General features: G+C 46.4%; 1 protein-coding gene across 1 annotated transcript in view; it reads right to left on the bottom strand.

Moving 5' to 3' along the window:
• Positions 1-5,589: 5,589 nt before the first annotated feature.
• The window catches only part of GRIK5 (glutamate ionotropic receptor kainate type subunit 5), a 53,312-nt gene continuing 40,038 nt past the window's right edge, over positions 5,590-18,863 (bottom strand). Inside the window, exons 14-19 of the mRNA XM_058196340.1 lie at positions 17,025-17,198; positions 13,317-13,482; positions 10,472-10,697; positions 9,459-9,587; positions 8,130-8,251; positions 5,590-6,631 (exon numbers count right to left, since the gene is read on the bottom strand). Of these exons, the coding sequence (XP_058052323.1) occupies positions 6,275-6,631; positions 8,130-8,251; positions 9,459-9,587; positions 10,472-10,697; positions 13,317-13,482; positions 17,025-17,198 (1,174 nt within the window). The 3' untranslated portion in view covers positions 5,590-6,274. The remainder of the gene's footprint in view (positions 6,632-8,129; positions 8,252-9,458; positions 9,588-10,471; positions 10,698-13,316; positions 13,483-17,024; positions 17,199-18,863) is intronic.

Genomic DNA, 18,863 nt, shown 5'->3' with positions numbered 1-18,863 from the left:
AGTGAAATTCCAAAACTGAATTTCCGGATTCTTTTCCCAGTTATACAAACCCCAAGAGTCCCACCCCCCTGACCCCTTTGATGGTCACATGGTCCCACGTTCTCCCAGTTCATTCGAATATCTTCTTGCCACTCTTCCTGCAGATGTGAACACCATCCGACCTTGACCGCTTGAAGAATGTTACCATACCCCTCAGCCCCCCTTCCTCCCCTCAGGGGAAAAATGTGGCAGCGTCTGGAACCCTAAAGTCTAATATGGTTTCCAGGCCTGACAGGCGTCCCCCCTTGGAAAAGAAGCTATATCCTAGGAAAGAAAACAAAGAGTCGATAAAGAAGAGTGTCAGTGGTCCACACTTCCCTTCTACCCCCCCCCCAAGAGGTTTTTTAGGTTTGTCAGGGAAAGTGTCGTGAAATTGTTTAATCAAATTGTCCGCATTTACTTTCCAACTTTTGACCCAAGTAGATTCAGATAATGGATATCCCTTCCAGTGGACTAAATATTGTAATTGACCTCTATACAGTCTAGAGTCAAGGATTTACTTGATTTCATAGTGGGTTTCACCTTGGATTATCAAGGGTGGTGGGGGAGCGGCAGGTTGAGGTCTCAGACCAGACTGTCTAGCAGGTTTTAATAAGCTGGTATGGAATACCGGGTGTATTTTGCCCAACATTCGAGGGAGCTTGAGTTGGACGGTAACGGGATTAATATCTAATATGGTTTCCAGGCCTGACAGTTGCAGTGTCCCGGAGTCACGTGATGAGAAAGGAAGCAAAAATCACCTAAGGAATGTCTCACTCAGCAACAGAAATGTTGGGGTCATAAGGCGAGGACTTCCTGTAGATGCCAATAAATGAAGCCAAAGTGAGATTCGAACCGACGATGCTAAAATAAACACAGTACGCTGAATCCGCAAGGTTTTATTTGGAAAAAAAAATTAAAAGTGTTTTTTTCTACCAAAGAAATGGAAGGCAGGAAAAATAATAAAAAATAAGCCATTAGAACAGGGGTCTCCAACCTTGGTCCCTTTAAGACTTGTGGACTTCAACTCCCAGAGTCCCTCAGCCAGCAGACGACGGTCCCAGTCCCCACGATCCCCTTTTGTGACCTTCTGACCAGCAAAGCTTTTTATCAGGTTCGCCTGATTCGCCAGTTGCGCCCCTTCCTGGACCGGGATGCCCTATGCACGGCCACTCATGCTCTGGTTACCTCTCGCTTGGACTACTGCAATGCTCTCTACATGGGGCTCCCCTTGAAGAACACCCGGAGACTCCAGTTAGTCCAGAATGCGGCTGCGCGGGTGATTGAGGGAGCAGTTCGGAGCTCCCATGTAACACCCATCCTGCGCAGACTGCACTGGCTGCCTGTTGTCTTCCGGGTGCGCTTCAAGGTATTGGTGACCACCTTCAAAGTGCTCCATGGCTTAGGACCGGGATACTTATGGGACCGTCTACTGCCATCTTCTATCTCCCAGCGACCGGTGCGTTCTCACAGAGAGGGACTCCTCAGGGTGCCGTCAGCCGAGCAATGTCGACTGGCGGCCCCCAGGGGGAGGGCCTTCTCTGTGGGGGCTCCTACCCTGTGGAACGAACTTCCCCCTGGACTCCGACAACTACCAGACCTTCGGACCTTTCGCCGCGAACTTAAAACTGATTTATTTTGTCTTGCTGGACTGGCTTGAATTTTTTAAAATTTTTAATTGATTTTACGGGTTTAAATTTTTATTAATTTTACAGGGTTGATATTGTATTTTAAATGGGGCCAATTGAATAAGCTTTTTAATGTTTGTTTTTAGCATTGTATGTGTTGTTTTTTTGTATTTTATTGTGGCTGTAAACCGCCCTGAGTCCTTCGGGAGAAGGGCGGTATACAAATTAAAATATTATTATTATTATAAAGTCAATGCGGAAGCCAGATTCCCTTAATGACTAATGTTACTAAACTTAAGAACTGCAGTGGTTCACTTAACAACCAGGGCAAGGAAGGTCGTAATGGGTGACAAAATTCACTCAATAAATGTCTCGCTTTGCAAACGGAAACGTTGAGTTCAGTTGCGGTCGGAAGTTCTCCTCAGTGTCTCAGCGGCATCAGTTTGGATCTGAGGAACAGCTGCTGCAGTGAAGAAGGCTGGTGGGCACGGTCACAACAAAGAAACATGGACTTTAGCAATCATGGGAGACAGGATGCTGAGAAAAACCAGGATAGGATAGGATAGGATAGGATAGGATAGGATAGGATAGGATAGAATAGAATAGAATAGAATAGAATAGAATAGAATAGAATAGAATAGAATAGAATAGAATAGAATAGACAAGAGTTGGAAGGGACCTTGGAGGTCTTCTAATCCAACCCCCTACTTAGGCAGGAAACCCAACTAGGGCCTCTGGTGGCTCAGACTGCTAAGACAGTCTGTTATTAACACAGCTGCTTGCAATTACTGCAGGTTCAAGTCCCACCAGGCCCAAGGTTGACTCAGCCTTCCATCCTTTATAAGGTAGGTAAAATGAGGACCCAGATTGTTGGGGGGCAATAAAAGTTGACTTTGTATATAATTATACAAATGGATGAAGACTATTGCTTGACATAGGGTAAGCCGCCCTGAGTCTTCGGAGAAGGGCGGGATATAAATGCAAATAATAATAAAAAAACTTCAGACAGTAAATACAAATTAGTTTTCTCTACTTTGGAGGACATGAAGCTGCGGGTGATACCTTCAGGTCCTCGGCTCCTTCCATATTCCATGATGGGACTGATGTTCATTATAGGGGATACTAGCTTTTTTTTTTTAAAAAAAAGGTTAATTTCTTTTTGACCTTGTCTATTGAGCCCTCGGTTAAACATCAACGGGGTCTTTTTGGTCGGGTCCTTGGTGCTCATTGAGCTTGGTGGTTTTCTTGTAGATGTTTCACTACCAGCACTGATGATGTTACCTAGCTTGGGGATGTGACGTCTGCAAGAAAATCACCAAGATCAAAGAGCATTAAGGACCCCCACAGTCCTTCACCTCTTCCTCCTCTCCCCTACCGCTCCACAAACTCTATCCCTAGCGCTGATGACGTTCCCTAGTTTGGTAATGAAACGCCTGCAAGAAAACCACCAAGGTCAAAACAGCACCTAGGACCACACAGTCCTTCTCCACCTCCTTTACCACCAGCACCCCCAGTCCGCAAACTCTACTCCTCAGCATTGATGGCGTTGCCTAGTTTGGTAATGAAACACCTGCAAGAAAACCACCTAGCTCAGGGAGCACCAAGGACCCCCCCACAGTTTAACCCTGAGCTACAAAGAATCTATTCTGCGCTCTTTACTACAATCTCTACCACCACGCAAACCCACTGTTGTGGCTCAAGGAAGAATATTCAAGTGGTCACCCTCACTGGCACGTTGTAAACATACAGTAGAATATTAACCTAATTTGAACATCTGCAGTTTTTTTTTTATTAACTTGAGATCAGTTGCCTGAGGACGGCCTTCCTTATCCCGTCTGCCTAAAGGCAGGGAAAAACTAGGCCTCGAATGTAATTATGTTCCTATATTAATGTACATCCATTTCTTTTTATTTTAATTATTATTCCTTCTACCCTGAGGACTCAAAGCCGGAAGGGAAGTTATCGTTTTGGCTTATGGGATTCTGAATCCGTGCAGATTGTCAGTTAACAGCAGAATATTAGTTTCTCTCATGAGGAAGAACGTATATTTTTGAACAGAATAACAGAATTGGAAGAGACCTTGGAGATCTTCTGGTTGAGGGATCTGCAACTTTAAACACTCAAAAGAGCCATTTGGACCCGTTTCCCACAGAAAAGAAAACACCGGAAGCCACAAAACCCTTCCCATGCCTGACTATTTCTTGAGCGGCCACAAAATTAGCCTATGTAGTTGAATTAAATGTTCTGTTTTCTTCTGAAACTTTTCTTTTCTTGGATTTATCCATGGTTGGCCTACCGGGGGTTGAAAAGCTCAATAAATCACGCGCCGGCAGGTGTTGCACATTGGCAGTTGTGACACATATTTTGAGTGACAGGGAGAGGTGAAAGAGCCGCATGTTGCTGACCCCTGTTGTAGTCCAACCCCTGCTCAAGGAAGAGACCCTAGACCACTTCAGACAAATGGTTGTCCAAACTCTTCTTAAAATCCTCCAGTGTTGGAGCATTCACCACTTCTGGAGGCAAGTCGTTCCACTGGTTAAATTGTTCTAACTCTCTAGGAAATTTCTCTTCAATTCCTGGTTGCTTCTCTCCTTGATCAGTTTCCATCCGTTGCTTCTTGTCCTGCCTTCTGGTGCTTTGGAGAATAGCTTGACAGCCCCTTAGATGGGACACTAGGGACAATGTCACAATGTATTTGGGACATAAAAATATCCCGACACATTGGGACATTTTTTAAAAAACAGATCCATTCCACCCGCATAAAGCTTTCTCAATTTTACTTCATTCTTTTCACCCCTCTTTTCGTGAATTCCTGTATAAAGGTAAAGGTAAAGGTTCCCCTTGCACATACATGCTAGCTGTTCCCGACTCTAGGGGGCGGTGCTCATCTCCGTTTCAAAGCCGAAGAGCCAGCGATGACCGAAGACATCTCCGTGGTCATGTGGCCAGCATGACTCAACGCCAAAAGCGCATGGAACACTGTTCCCTTCCCACCAAAGGTGGTCCTATTTTTTCTACTTGCATTTTTTTACGTGCTTTCGAACTGCTAGGTTGGCAGAAGCCGGGACAAGTAACGGGAGCTCACCCCGTTACGCGGCACTAGGGATTTGAACCGCTGAACTGCCAACCTTTCGATCAACAAGCTCAGCGCCCTAGCCCCTGAGCCACCGCGTCCCTCAAATTCCTGTATAGTTAGTGTAAAAAAAAAAAGCGAATTATGCAGTGATCACCATCTTGTCCCATGTATGTTCGTGTGTGTGTGTGTGTGTGTGTGTGTGTGTGTGTGTGTGTATACACACTTGTGACTGCACCACAAGCGTAGGGAACGATCACAAACACCATAAAAAACCCAAAAACCCTCCTCTCCCATTCACTCACTTAAAAGAACCAAGTATTTTCACATTTATTTTGTCTTTTGGGGTTGTCACTAAAGTCTCCAGATTATTATTTTTTTTGTTTGTTTTTGTTTTTGTTTTGGCTTCTATAGAAATTTATCCCAAAAGGAAAAAAAAAAAAAGAAGAAGAATGAAACAAAAATTAAAAAAAGACAGACAAGATCATTGTGAGGACGCAGCTTCACAGACCCACTTATCTCTCTCCCCTCCTCACTCTTTGGGGAGGGAAGGAAACATCTCCGTGGTTGTTAATTTCCCCCCCTTCCAAAGTCGGTTTGTCGGTCACCTCTGCTCTTTTCTTTCAACTGCTGCTTCACCTTCTTGGTTCTGGGATCTCTGTGTGTGGAACCCACTGGATCCCCTGACTTCTCCGAAGACAATCCGAGCGGGATTCCGAACTTAACCTTAATGTCCAGATCTTTATTTTATCCACACAACCCCAAACCTTACTCAGCTGAGCTTGGGAGTGACTTGGAGCTACGTGGGGTAGGTGGGTGATTTCAGGAGTGGGAACCCTACCTCCCCCTCTCCCCCCCCACTCCCCAATCTGGAGGGTTCATACCCCACAGCCTTCCTGAGCCACAGGTTCCTTTGACTTCCAGTACAGCTGTTGAGCACATCCTCCAGAGGTTGACGGAACAAGAGGGGGAGGGGAGGGGTGCCCAGCACAAAGCTGTCTGGAGAGAAGATGGAGGGTCCGCGATGAGCCGGAGAGAGGCCAGAGTTTCCAGAAAACACGAAGGACGATCTAGAGGAGAAAACTCGTCTTGAAAAGTAGATAAGTTTCGGTATCTCTTCTCCCCCACAAACACGACTTTTGCTCTTTTCTTGTCGTGGCCCAGACACGGACCATGGAACCAACTACCCAAGGGTGAAATTTGTGGGTTGGGGGGAAAGTGGAGAGCAAGGGGGAGAAGGAGTAACGGACCAGGCATGAGTAGCTCATTCTCATAGAAGGAGGGTGACGCAAAAAAAGGGGGAAACCCCTCCCCTCCCCTCTATTTTGGAATGAGTAGGTGGGTTTCTTTCTCCAGGCCACTTGGAAGGAGAGCTGCAAACCTCCGCAGCCCCCAAGGGCAAGGGTCCCTGGGTGGGCCTGGCTGGGTCCTCCCAGTTTTGGGTCCCTCGTTCAGGGCATACGCATAGCGTACATCTGCTAACTGGAGGCACCTCCGCCGGCGAGCGAAGGCAAGGTCAACAAGGAGGGGGCCCAAAAGCAAGGGCAGGGAGCGGTCACTCCTGCTCGTTGAGTTCGCGGGGGGCTCCCCTCCGTGGAGTGCCTTCTTCAGGTGGCGGGGGCCCTCGGGGCGGCGGGGGAGCTCCCCGCAGAGTCTGGATGCGCCGGCACTCGTGGCAAATGCGGACGTGGGTACAAGGCCTGGGGGGGTCTTCCAGCAGGCGCTGAGGGCCTGGTTCTGTCACTAAAGTCCCCGAATAGAGTTTGCCGTTGCTGAGGCGCATCTCCCGGACAGATCGCAGCGAAAGGCCCCCGCGGATGGGGTAGTGACGCCGTCGCCGTCGGGAACGCGTCGGTTTGCGGCAAGAAACCGCGTGACGTAGCTCCCTCAGCATCTCTTGACAAACCGAGATCTGCAGGAGGGTTGAAAAGGAGAACAGTCAGAATACCAGAGTTGGAAGGGACCTTGGAGGTCATCTAATCCAATCCCCTGTTCCAGCAGGAGGTCCTATACCAGGAGTGTCAAAATCAAGGCCCGGGGGCCGGATCTGGCCCATGCGGTACTTAGATCTGCCTGCAGGGCCACCCTGGAAACAGCAAAGGACCGGCCTGTGGTGCCTCTGCCAGCGAAAACAGAGCTCAGGAGGGCCACACGCGGCCCTCCCGAATTCCGTTTTCACTGGCAGAGGGCTGCAGGAGGCTGTCACAGCTGAAAATGGAGCTCGGGAGCCCATTTTATCTGGCAGAGCGCTCGGGCCACCACAGGCGCCAATATAAGGGATGTTGAACTGGCCACGGCCACCTCTGAGCCATCATCAGAGGCTTTTTTTTTTGGTTACTTTTAAAAGCATTTTTTCGACCGAAGAAAAAATGTTTTTAAAAGTAAAAAAACAAACAAACCAACTCTGATGATTGCGCGGCTCAGCTGGGCATGGGAAGGGCAGGGATTTTTGCTACCAGTTCTCTGAACTGGTCATCGTCATCGTTACCAAATCGGGCAATCCGGTGCGAACCAGGAGCATTTCACCCCTGCACTGGAGGCTTTCAAGGAGAGACTGGACTGCAATTTGTCAGAAACGGTGCAGGGCAGGACTGTCAAACTCACGGCCCGCGGGTCGGATGCATCATGTGCTGGCCCTGCCCCTGCCTGGTTTAGCTAAGGGGGGGGAAGTCCCGATATGTCACATGACGACGCCATGAGGACACGAATGTGATACCCTTGGTGTAGGGTCTCCTGCTTGGGCGGGGGATTTCGACTAGATGACCTACAAGGTCCCTTCCAACTCTGTCAATCTGTAAGAGATCTGTAAGCACGTAAGGCTGCGTTCATTTTCCTAGCCTTTTTTAAAATTATTATTATTATTTATTTTATTTATATACCGCCCTTCTCCCGAAGGACTCAGGGTGGTTTACAGCCATGGTAAAAAGCACAAATCAGAAAGTTAAAAAAGCATTTTAAAAACTAATTAAATTAAAGGCTGAAAGAATTATAATAAAACTGTATTAAAACCCCAATAAAAAACTTCATTAAGCCAGCCCTGCACGATGGAACAGAAAGGTCTTTAACTCGCGGCAAAAGGTCCGGAGATCAGGAAGTTGACGTATCCTCGGAGGCAGTTCATTCCAGAGGGCAGGAACCCCCACCGAGAAGGCTCTCCCCTTGGGGGTCGCCAGTCTACATTGTTTGACCGACGGCACCCTGAGGAGACCCCCTCTATGGGAGCGCACAGGTCGATGGGAGGCTATTGGTAGCAGCAGGCGGTCTCGTAGATAACCCAGTCCTATGCCATGGAGCGCTTTAAAGGTGATAACCAACACCTTGAATTGCACCCGGAAGATCACCGGAAGCCAGTGCAGCTCGCCTTGGCTTTCCTCTCCCTTCTCCCTGCCACCGTCCCCAGTTTCACTCACCTCTTCGTGCTCCGCTGAGCGCCGCGTGGCCCACACGAATTCCATGACAGCCACAAAAACGGCAATGATGAGCCCGCAGATCAACACCACAAATATTCCTCCAATGTTCTCCATACCCAACCCTGGAGTAAAGGAGCAGGTGTGAAATGATACAAAGTTGTTAGGCAAGGATATGTGTTGTGTCTCGTCCGATCTCACCACAGCCGGGGCCTTCTTATCTGCTTCCGAACACAGAGGAATGTTCTAGTATGCCTCCCGGCCCCAGCCCTGGCTCCATGCCCAGACAGGCTGAAGAGGAGGAAATACCTCCAACCCCCAGCTCTGGCTCCATGCCCAGGCAAACGGAGCAACTAAACCCCTCCCCCTCCTCCACAGCATGTGAGCCTGAGGGAGGTCAATTGCCAACAGCTGCCGACTGGAGTGACCCTCGCGTCAGAAGACTTGATAGGCGGAGGCAACAGAAGGAAGGGAGGGGCAGGCCTGGATAAGTGCTGAGTCATGGAGCCACACCCCATGGCCTATATAAAGGACCTGCTTTCTGGCATTCTCTGAGTCAGGCAAAGTCTAAACATATCTTGCTGAAGTCACTTTTTGGTCTCCTGCCTGCCTTGAGGACTTTGCTAGGACTTTGGCAGAGCTGCAGAGGCACGCCTGATTCGGATTTCCCTGACCCGGCCGTCAGCGGAGGAGTGGGACACGACAATATGAGACACCGGAGCATAGATCCTTGTCCCCCTCCGGTAAGGGAGCACAGGCGGTCCTCGACTTACAACCGTTTTGTTTAGTGACCGTTCAAAGCCACAATGGCAACTCTGGCAGTATAAGACGCCTCTTTGAGCTTTTCCCTGCCTGCAATCTACTGTATGGCCACAAGAGGCCGCTTTTGCAAAAAACGACATCTGGGATTGCAAGCAAACCCTCCTGTGAAATAGAGGTGGTCCTCCGTTTACAAGAGTTCACTTAGTGACCGCTCAAAGTTACAACAGCGCTGACCAAAAAAGTGACTTATGACCCGTTTTTTTACACTTACAACCGTTGCAGCGTCCCCAGGGTCACATGATCAAAATTCAGGCAACCGGATCCTATTTAGGACGGTTGCAGAGTTTCAAGATCATCGCGTGATCCGCTTTTGGGACCTTCTGACGAGCAAAGTCTAAACGGGGAATCCAAATTCACTTAACCCCCCCACCCCCCACCCATGTTACCAACTTAACAAACGCCAATGATTCACTTAACAACTGTGGCACACACACACACACAAAAAGAGTCGTAAAATGGGACAGACTCACTGAACGAGCGTTAAATGTTTTCTACTGGTTAACCTCTGACCTTTGGCCCGGTGATCTTCCTCTTTGGGGCATTTGCTTCCTTCCCACCATTTGCGTTTCAGGATTTCCAATCGGTTGTTTTCCTGCAGCTGCAGAATAGCCAAGGTGATCTCATCCCGGAATGGAGAACCTGCGGGAGGATGAGGAGGCACCCCGTGAGACCCCGATTAGCTTCCTTCTATCATCTCCTCCTGCTCTGCCTCTTCTCCTTCTTGTCCTCCTGCTCCTCTTCCCCCTTCCCCTCCCATCTTTCTCCTCCTCCTCTTCCCTCTCTTCCTTCTTCTCCCCTTCCTCCTCTTCGTTCTGCTCTTTCTCCTCTTCCTCTTCCTCCTCCTCCTCTTCTTCCTCCTCTTTGTCCTCTTCTTCCCTCTCTTTCTCCTCCTCCTCTTCCTCCTTTCTCCTCTTCCTCTCCGGTCTTTTTCCTCCTCCTCTTCCTCCTTCACCCCTTCCTCCTCCTTTTCCTTCTCTTTCTCCTCTTCCTCTGCCTCCTCATCCTCCTCTTCCCTCTCTTTCTCCTCCTCCTTCTCTCCCCTTTTTACTCCTCTTCCTTCTCCTCCTCCTCCTCTTCCCTCTTTCTTCTCCTCCTTGTTCTCCTCTTATCTCTATTCCTCCTCTTCCTCTCCCTTTTCCTCCTCCTCTTCCTCCTTCTCCTTCCGCCTCCTTTTCTTCTCTTTCTCCTTTTCCTCTCCCTCTTTTCCTCCTCTTCACCTTCCTCGTCCTCTTCCCTCTCTTTCTCCTCCTCTCCCCTTTTTCCTCTTCTTCCTCCTTCTTCCTCTTCCTCTCCCCTCTTTTTCCTCCTCCTCTTCCTCCTCCTCCCCTTCCTCCTCCCCTTCCTTTTCTTTCTCCTCTTCCTCCTCCTCCTTGTTCCCCTCTTCCCTCTTTCTTTTCCCCCTTGTTCTCCTCCTACCTCTCTTCCTCCTCCTCCCCTTCCCTCTCTTCCTCCTCCTCTTTCTCCTCTTCCTGCCCCCGCCCTCCTCCTCCTCCTTCAAGCCAAGCAGAGTTACTGTTACTCACCCAAGGGCATCCCGATGCCGTAGCCCTTGGTATCTAGGAGCCCCCCAATCTGGGTAAGGTTGCAGTTGAGCCTCCGGTGATATTCATTCATCGTGCTCTCCAAAAGAAAGGCGTATTTCGAATTCAGCACCCGAGCAATTCCCTCTTCCGTGCTCTTCACGAAGACACTCGGTTGCTTTGAATGCATGTAATTCCACATGCGCTGGTAAGTTTGATAGCGAGAATTCTGATTGGGAAGAGAGAGGGACAAAACACCAGGGGCTTCAATGGGACAGATGGACCGTTTTCAGGCACAGGGTCGTAGAAGGACTCTGTGCCTTTATGGTTTGCTGACTAACCGCTCTTGCAGATTTTTTCCGAGGAATTGATAAGAGAGACATAGATTTCTTCCCAACAAATAGGCTTCCCTCAAAATTGGTGGGGGGGATTGGTCTTGGTTTGCTTCGGCTTATCATTAAAATCAGGAGCCCTTTTTTCTGCGGCAGAACCAGAGAAGGAAGGCAGCTTTTAAGAAACTTGCTTTTTTTTTAAAAAAAAACAAAACCAAATTATACAAGCCAGACTTTTTAAACATAGCCAGGCCAAGCCGGCTGCCTTGTTAAAAATAACTATGGCCTTGCAGACTTGCAACAAGCCGGGCTTTTTGGATCAGGATTAAATAAAAAATAAAAAATAAAAAACCACCCAATTTTCAGAGATCTGAGCAAAGCAGGTGTAGGCTTTCCTTTTCTGTCATCAAGGCCTGCTACCTTGTCTGATGATTGATTTCCCTTCGTTAATGTCTCTCGGAGTAGAGACGGCTGCTGTTACTATGGATACAGGTTGCCAGAAGAAAGAAAGAAGGAAGGAAAGAAAGAAGGGAGGGAGGGAGGGAGGGGAAGGGAAGGGAAGGGAAGGGAAGGGAAGGGAAGGGAGGAGAGGAGAGGAGAGGAGAGGAGAGGAGAGGAGAGGAGAGGAGAGGAGAGGAGAGGAGAGGAGAGGAGAGGAGGCTGCTCAATAGACGGACTCAACCATTATTTCTGCTGAGAAAGTGACTGCTTCCTAGGCCAAGCAAAAATCCCAAAATCACTAGGAAATTCCTGGAAACTTGTCATTCAGACAAATCAGCCTATTAACAGACACATAGAGATACACCACATTTGCACACCATTCGAAAGAGACCATAAACAACCAAAGAGAAGAAACAAAAAAGACCAGCCTACACCCAGATAAGAAGGAATTAATACCAGACAAACAATCAAGCAGAAAGCAATGCCCTCATCAAAACACTTCAGAGATATACCAGGGTGGCCTTCAGAACTAACACATGCAGACAGTGGAGAGTCAACACCAGTTGACTTAGTACTATGTCGCCTTTGGTACAACCTAAGCATAGCTCATAAAATCATCTGCCACAACGTCCTACCTGTCAATGACTCCTTCAGCTTCAACCACAACAATACACGAGCACACAATAGATACAAACTTAAGGTAAACCGCGCCAAACTCAATTGCAGAAAATATGACTTCAGCAACAGAGTGGTCAATGCCTGGAGTGCACTACCTGACTCTGTGGTTTCTTCCCCAAATTTTAACCTTAGACTGGCTACTGTTGACCTCACCCCATTCCTAAGAGGTCTGTAAGGGGCATGCATAAGAGCGCCAGGGTGCCTACCGTCCCTGTCCTAATGTTCCTTTTAATTGTATTCATTTTATGTATTCAATTCATGCTTATATATATTATCTAATACAGTGGTTACCAACCTTTCAGACCTCAAGGACCACTAAATTCATAATTTTCAATCCCGCGGACCACTAATATGATCTGCCTAATGAACGACTGGGTGGGCGTGGCTAAGTGGTCATGTGACTGGGTGGGCATGGCCAACTCGATGCCGTTCATGTCAAGGGGCGCCTCGCCAGCCTCTACTTGCCCCTCCCTTCCCAGCCACCCCTCGCCTGCCCACTCAGGCTCCTTAGGGCCCCAACAGGTAGCAGCTATTGGAGCTAAACAGCCACCATGAGAAAGAATCCATAGTCTGAGGACTCCCTGATTTAGTGCCATATAAAAAATGCAAATAATTTTTCAGTGGACCACTAACATTTTCTCGCGGACCACCAGTGGTCCACGGACCACCAGTTGGTGACCGCTGATCTAATACGTACTCGACAAATAAATAAATAAAATAAATACATAAATAAATAAACAAAATAAATAAAAAACTACAAAAACTCTGCCGTGCCCAACCACCCAATAGCCTCCATCACATAAGATGGCAGGGGTTTTGTTGTGTCTGCGCCCCCCGAACTGGACCTCCTGCCAGAAAGTGACTTGGGAAGGGCCATCAGGACTTACCTTTGGAGCACCGGCTTCCCTGGCTCAGCTCCAGGAGCCAGAGGCAGGCCAGGTGGAAGAGATAACGAGGCCTCCGTCCCCTGACTCTTCCCCCCCCAGGCCACGCCTCCAGACCCAGCTGATGGCAATCAGGCCTGGCTGGACCCTAGGTTTCATAGGCAGGAGAGGCGGGAACAACAGAAGCAGGGGTGGGGCAGGCGTAGGAAGTGCTGAGTCATGGAGCCACACCCCACAGGATATAAAGGCAGCAAGAGCTGCTGTGCCTCTTCGTAGCAGGCAAATCATCTGATTAACTAAGAGCTGAAGTACTGTTTGTTCCTGGGCGACTCATCGGCGTCGAGGGAGATAACAGAGACACTTGGCATACGCTCGCTAGTTTGCTGCCAGAGCTGATAGTGCCGGCTAATTAAGCCCTCGCTTGGACGGAGGCGAGGGGGGACAGAACAGGTTTAGAGAAGACTGCCCCCAGCAGCCCCAGGTGTGCAAGGCAAAGAGAAAAACGACACTCACCTGGAAAAAGGTCATGGTGGAGCCGGCATGGATGGTGCCGTATTCAATGTTGGTTTGGTCGGCCAAGTCGTCCGCCGATTCTATCGGCACCTCCATGCGCTGCACGGTGAGGAAGGCAGCAAGGTTGGCCGTGTAGGAGGAGATGATGATCAGAGTGAAGGCCCACCTTTGTAACAACAACAAGGAACCCCGGTTAGATTTTTTTAGAGAGAGGAAAAAAATCTCTACTTTTTATCTCCAACTTTTAATTAATGAACCAGTCTTGGCAAGCCAACTCTTTAGATGTGACTCCTAAGACTGCGGTCACAAATCTTTCCAGCGCTGACGGGGGTGGAACGGGGGGGGGGGAGGAGAGGAAGGGGATATTTTTTTGCACAAGCAGCGGGCAAGTGTGCTCATACGCACACCTCCATTTGTGCGAGCGGTGGGTGGAGCTTGCACAAGAGGAGCTTTTTCCAAAGCAGCCGAAAGCCAGACAAGGAAGAATGGATGGAAACTGATCAAGGAGAGATTCAACCTGGAAATAAGGAGCCATTTTCTGACAGTGAGAGCAATCAACTAATGGAACAGAAGTTGCCTTCGGAAGTTGTGAGAGCTTCATCACTGGAGGCTTTCAAGAAGAGACTGGACTGCCATCTGTCAGAAATGGTGCAGGGTCTCCTGCTTGGGGCAAAGCTCAACTTAACAATTGATTCGCTTAGCAACGGAAATTTGGGGTTCAGTTTTGGTCGTAGGTCGAGGCCTATCTGTAATCTGCTCCTACTGGATAACTCAAAAGTTGGGCGTCGCTAAAACTTATAAATCTAAGTCGGCAAAAGTCACTGAGATTTTTTAAAGGGGAGACACGACAAGCTCTACACTCCGATATATACTGTAATTCCTTCTGAGGAATCGTCATTTAAGAAAGAAAAATTATTGCCTATTGCATCAACATGCCAAAACCAATATGCCCTTAATGTACCATCCCACAGATGAAGTGTTGTTCTCACCAATTAAAAATGCTCCCCACTGATTAATCAGCTAAAGTTTTAGTGCCAATTAAGCTACCAATTAAGGATTGCAAACCTCATTAGTAGTCCTTTAAAAACGTTGAAATCTGTAGGTGCTGGCATGATGCATTTAAGAGGTGACTGTGTTTCAGAGTGGGGAAAACAACAACAACAACAGCAACAACCATCACCATCCTCCCTAGACATTAAATATAGTAGGTGGAAGATCAGGTGACTGTGATTTTTCCAAACCGGTTGCAAATGAAATACAGGCAGTCCTCAACTTTTTTTTTTATTATTTGAATTTATATCCCGCCCTTCTCCAAACACTCAGGGCGGCTTACACTCTGTTAAACAATAATCTTCATCCATTTGTATATTATATACAAAGTCAACTTTTATTGCCCCCAACAATCTGGGTCCTCATTTTACCTACCTTATAAAGGATGGAAGGCTGAGTCAACCTTGGGCCTGGTGGGACTTGAATTTGCAGTAATAGCAAGCAGCTGTGTTAATAACAGACTGCTTAGTCTGTTGAGCCACCAGAGGCCCCTTACAACGGTTTGTTTAGTGACCGTTCAACGTTACAACAGCTCTGAAAAAAACTGACTTAAGTTTTTCACACTTACGACCGTGGTGCTATCCCCATGGCCATGTGATCAAAACTCCGATGCTTGGCAATGGATTCGTATTTACGATGGTTTCAGGGTCCCTGCCAGGGTTTCGTGATCCCACCTTTGACGTATTCCCTGACAAGCAGCGCCCTGGGATTATGTGATCCCTTTTGCCACCTTCTGACCAGCTTCCCTCAACAACCACGTGACTAACTTAACAACGGCAGTGGTTCGCTGAGCAACCGTGGCTAGAAAGGTCGTAAAGGAGCTGCTGATCCAGTTCTACAGAGAAATTATTGAGTCTTGTCATCTGCACCTCTATAACTGTCTGGTTCGGTTCTGCAACCCAACAAGACAGACACAGACTTCAGAGGATCATTAGAACGGCAGAAAAAAACAATGGCTACCAACCTGCCTTCCATTGAGGGCCTGTATACTGCACGAGTCAAAAAGAGGGCTGGGAAAATATTTACAGATACCTCACATCCTGGACATAAACTGTTTCAACTCCTCCTACCCTCAAAATGGCACTATAGAGCACTGCACACCAGAACAACTAGACACCAGAACATTTTTTTCCCGAACGCCATCACTTTGCTAAACAAATAATTCCCTCAACACTGTCAAACTATTCACTAAATCTGCACTACTATTAATCATCTCATCGTTTCCACCACCCATCTCCTTCCACTTATGACTGTATGACTGTAACTTTGCTGCTGGTATCCTTACAATTTATATTGATATTGATTGTTTCCTGATTGCTTATTTGTAGCCTATTATTATTTAATAATAGGCTATTATTATTATTAATTATTATTATTAATTATTAAGCCTATTGTTATTATTTGTAGCCTATTAGGAACTTATTTGTAGTACCTTGATGAACGTATCTTTTCTTTTATGTACACTGAGAGCATATGCACCAAGACAAATTCCTTGTGTGTTCAATCACACTTGGCCAATAAAAATTCTATGACTATCATTAAGTGTTGTACCTTAGAATTCTTGATGACCGTATCTTTTCTTTTATGTACACTGAGAGCATATGCACCAAGACAAATTCCTTGAGTGTACAATCACACTTGGCCAATAAAAAATACTATTCTATTCTATTCTACTCTACTCTAGAATAGAATGCTATGCTATGCTATGCTATAAATAGAATAGAATAGAATAGAATAGAATAGAATAGAATAGAATAGAATAGAATAGAATAGAATAGAATAGAATAGAATTTTATTGGCCAAGTGTGATTGGACACACAAGGAATTTGTCTTGATGCATATGCTCTCAGTGTACATAAAAGAAAAGATACGTTCATCAAGGTACAACATTTACAACACAATTGATGGTCAATATATCAATATAAATCATAAGGATTGCCAGCAACAAGTTATAGTCATACAGTCATAAGTGGAAAGAGATTGGTGATGGGAACTATGAAACGATTAATAGTAGTGCAGATTCAGTAAATAGTCTGACAGTGTTGAGGGAATTATTTGTTTAGCAGAGTGATGGCCTTCGGGAAAAAACTGTTCTTATGTCTAGTTGTTCTGGTGTGCGGTGCTCTATAACGTCGTTTTGAGGGTAGGAGTTGAAACAGTTTATGTCCAGGATGTGAGGGGTCTGTAAATATTTTCACGGCCCTCTTCTTGATTCGTGCAGTATACAGGTCCTCAATGGAAGGCAGGTTGGTAGCAATTATTTTTTCTGCAGTTCTAATTATCCTCTGAAGTCTGTGTTTTTCTTGTTGGGTTGCAGAACCGAACCAGACAGTTATAGAGGTGCAAATGACAGACTCAATAATGCTATGCTATGCTATGCTATGCTATGCTATGCTATGCTATGCTATGCTATGCTATGCTATGCTATTCTATTCTATTCTATTCTATTCTATTCTATTCTATTCTAAAATGGGGCCAAACTCCCTTAACAAATGTCTCACTTAGCAACAGTAACGTTGGGCTCAGTCATGGTCATAAGTCGAGGGCTGCCTGTACGCCATGTCGTCTTTTCGGCGGGTGGGGAAGAGGCTGCGCGACGTCCCTCTGCACAATTTCTCGCTTTCAGCCGGCTCGGTTGTTAGTCATACAGTTGCTTACCAGACGCCGCTGACACAACGGGTAGAAAGAGCTCGGGGCATAATTTCTGATCCCTGTTGCATGAAACCACCGACTGGGAACCAGAGGCTGTTTCCCAGCGTGTACTGGTTTTCCAGGATGTTATGACGCTCCCGGAGACAAGGATGAGGGTTGTACCATTCGTAAGGGCTCAGCCTGCGGAAGGAAGAAACATTTTTCTGATTTATCTCATATATCTCAGGGACTGCCCCAAAGAAGAGGGAGTCAAACTATTCTCCAAAGCACCTAAAGGCAGGACAAGAAGCAATGGGTGGAAACTAATCTTTGTTGAGACTCTAGAAAGAATGCAGAGAAGAGCAACAAAGAGGATTAGGGGACTGGAGGCTAAAACATATGAAGAAGGAACTGGGTATGTTTAGTTTAATGAAAAGAAGGACTAGGGGAGACATGATAGCAGTCTTTCAATATCTCAGGGGCTGCCACAAAGAAGAGGGAGTCGGGCTGTTCTCCAAAGCACCTGAGGGTAGAACAAGAAGCAATGGGTGGAAACTCATCAAGGAGAGAAGCAAGTTAGAACTAAGGAGAAATTTCCTGACAGTTAGAACAATTCATCAGTGGAACAACTTGCTTCCAGAAGTTGTAAATGCTCCAACACTGGAAATTTTTAAGAAGAGGTTGAATAACCATTTGTCAGAAGTGGTGTAGGGTTTCCTGCTTAAGCAGGGGGTTGGACTAGAAGACCTCCAAAGTCCCTTGCAACTCCGTTATTCTGTAGTCTGTATTTTATTTCTTTTCTTTTTTTTGAATAAAAGTTTTTTTTATTTTATAAACAGATTATTTTATAAATGTTTGTCTGTATTTTATTTCTTGTGGGTGGACTTTCAGCAGGGCATTCAGGATTGAGGTTGCTTGGGCGGGGGGAAGTTTATTTTATTTATTTTATTTTGTCACAACAATATATGTAGGTATCATACAAAAGATTATATAGTATATAAACACATATATGAGTAAATATAAGGAGGTATAAGCATATATATAGGAAGAAGAAAAGAAAAAAAACAAAAACAATAGGACAGGAACGGTAGGCACGTTTGTGCGCTTATGCACGCCCCTTATGGTCCTCTTAGGAATGGGGTGAGGTCAATAGTAGAAAGTTTTTGGTTAAAGCTTTTGGGATTATGGGAAGAGACCACAGAGTCAGGTAAAGTATTCCAAGCACTGATGATTCTGTTACAGAAGTCATATTTTCTGCAATCTAGATTAAAGCGGTTGACATTAAGTTTAAATCTATTAGTTGCTCTAGTATTATTGCAATTAAAGCTGAAGTAGTCTTTAACAGGAAGGACATTACAATAGATGATTCTGTGAATTAAGCTTAGGTCATGTCGAAGGCGACGGAGTTCCAAGTTTTCTAAGCCTAGGATTTCAAGTCTAGTGGGATAAGGTATTTTATTGTTTTCAGAGGAATGGAGAACTCTTCTTGTAAAATATTTCTGGACACGTTCAATTGTATTGATGTCAGAGATGTGGTGAGAGTTCCAAACAGGCGAGCTGTATTCTAGAATTGGTCTAGCAAATGTTTTATATGCTCTGGTTAGTAGTGTGGTGTTTTTGGAAAAGAAGCTACGCAAAATTAGGTCCCTTCCAACTCTGTTATTCTATTCTATTTCAGACTTCTTTCCTTATTTATTTATTAAATTTATATGCCGCCACCACCACCCCCTCACTCTGCAAAGTGACTCTTCTAACTGAGAATCTCTAACAGACTTTTAGCTATACAATTTTGGACGAATGCCCTTGGAATGGTGTGGGAATAAGCATGGATTTCCAGAGGGGAAAAAATTGCAGATTACAGGAACC

The sequence above is a fragment of the Ahaetulla prasina genome, chromosome 10, assembly GCF_028640845.1.
Source record: "Ahaetulla prasina isolate Xishuangbanna chromosome 10, ASM2864084v1, whole genome shotgun sequence".
NCBI classification, from domain to species: domain Eukaryota; kingdom Metazoa; phylum Chordata; class Lepidosauria; order Squamata; family Colubridae; genus Ahaetulla; species Ahaetulla prasina.
The sequence above is the reverse complement of the archived record's forward strand: the minus strand, read 5'-3'. Positions and strand labels throughout refer to the sequence as shown.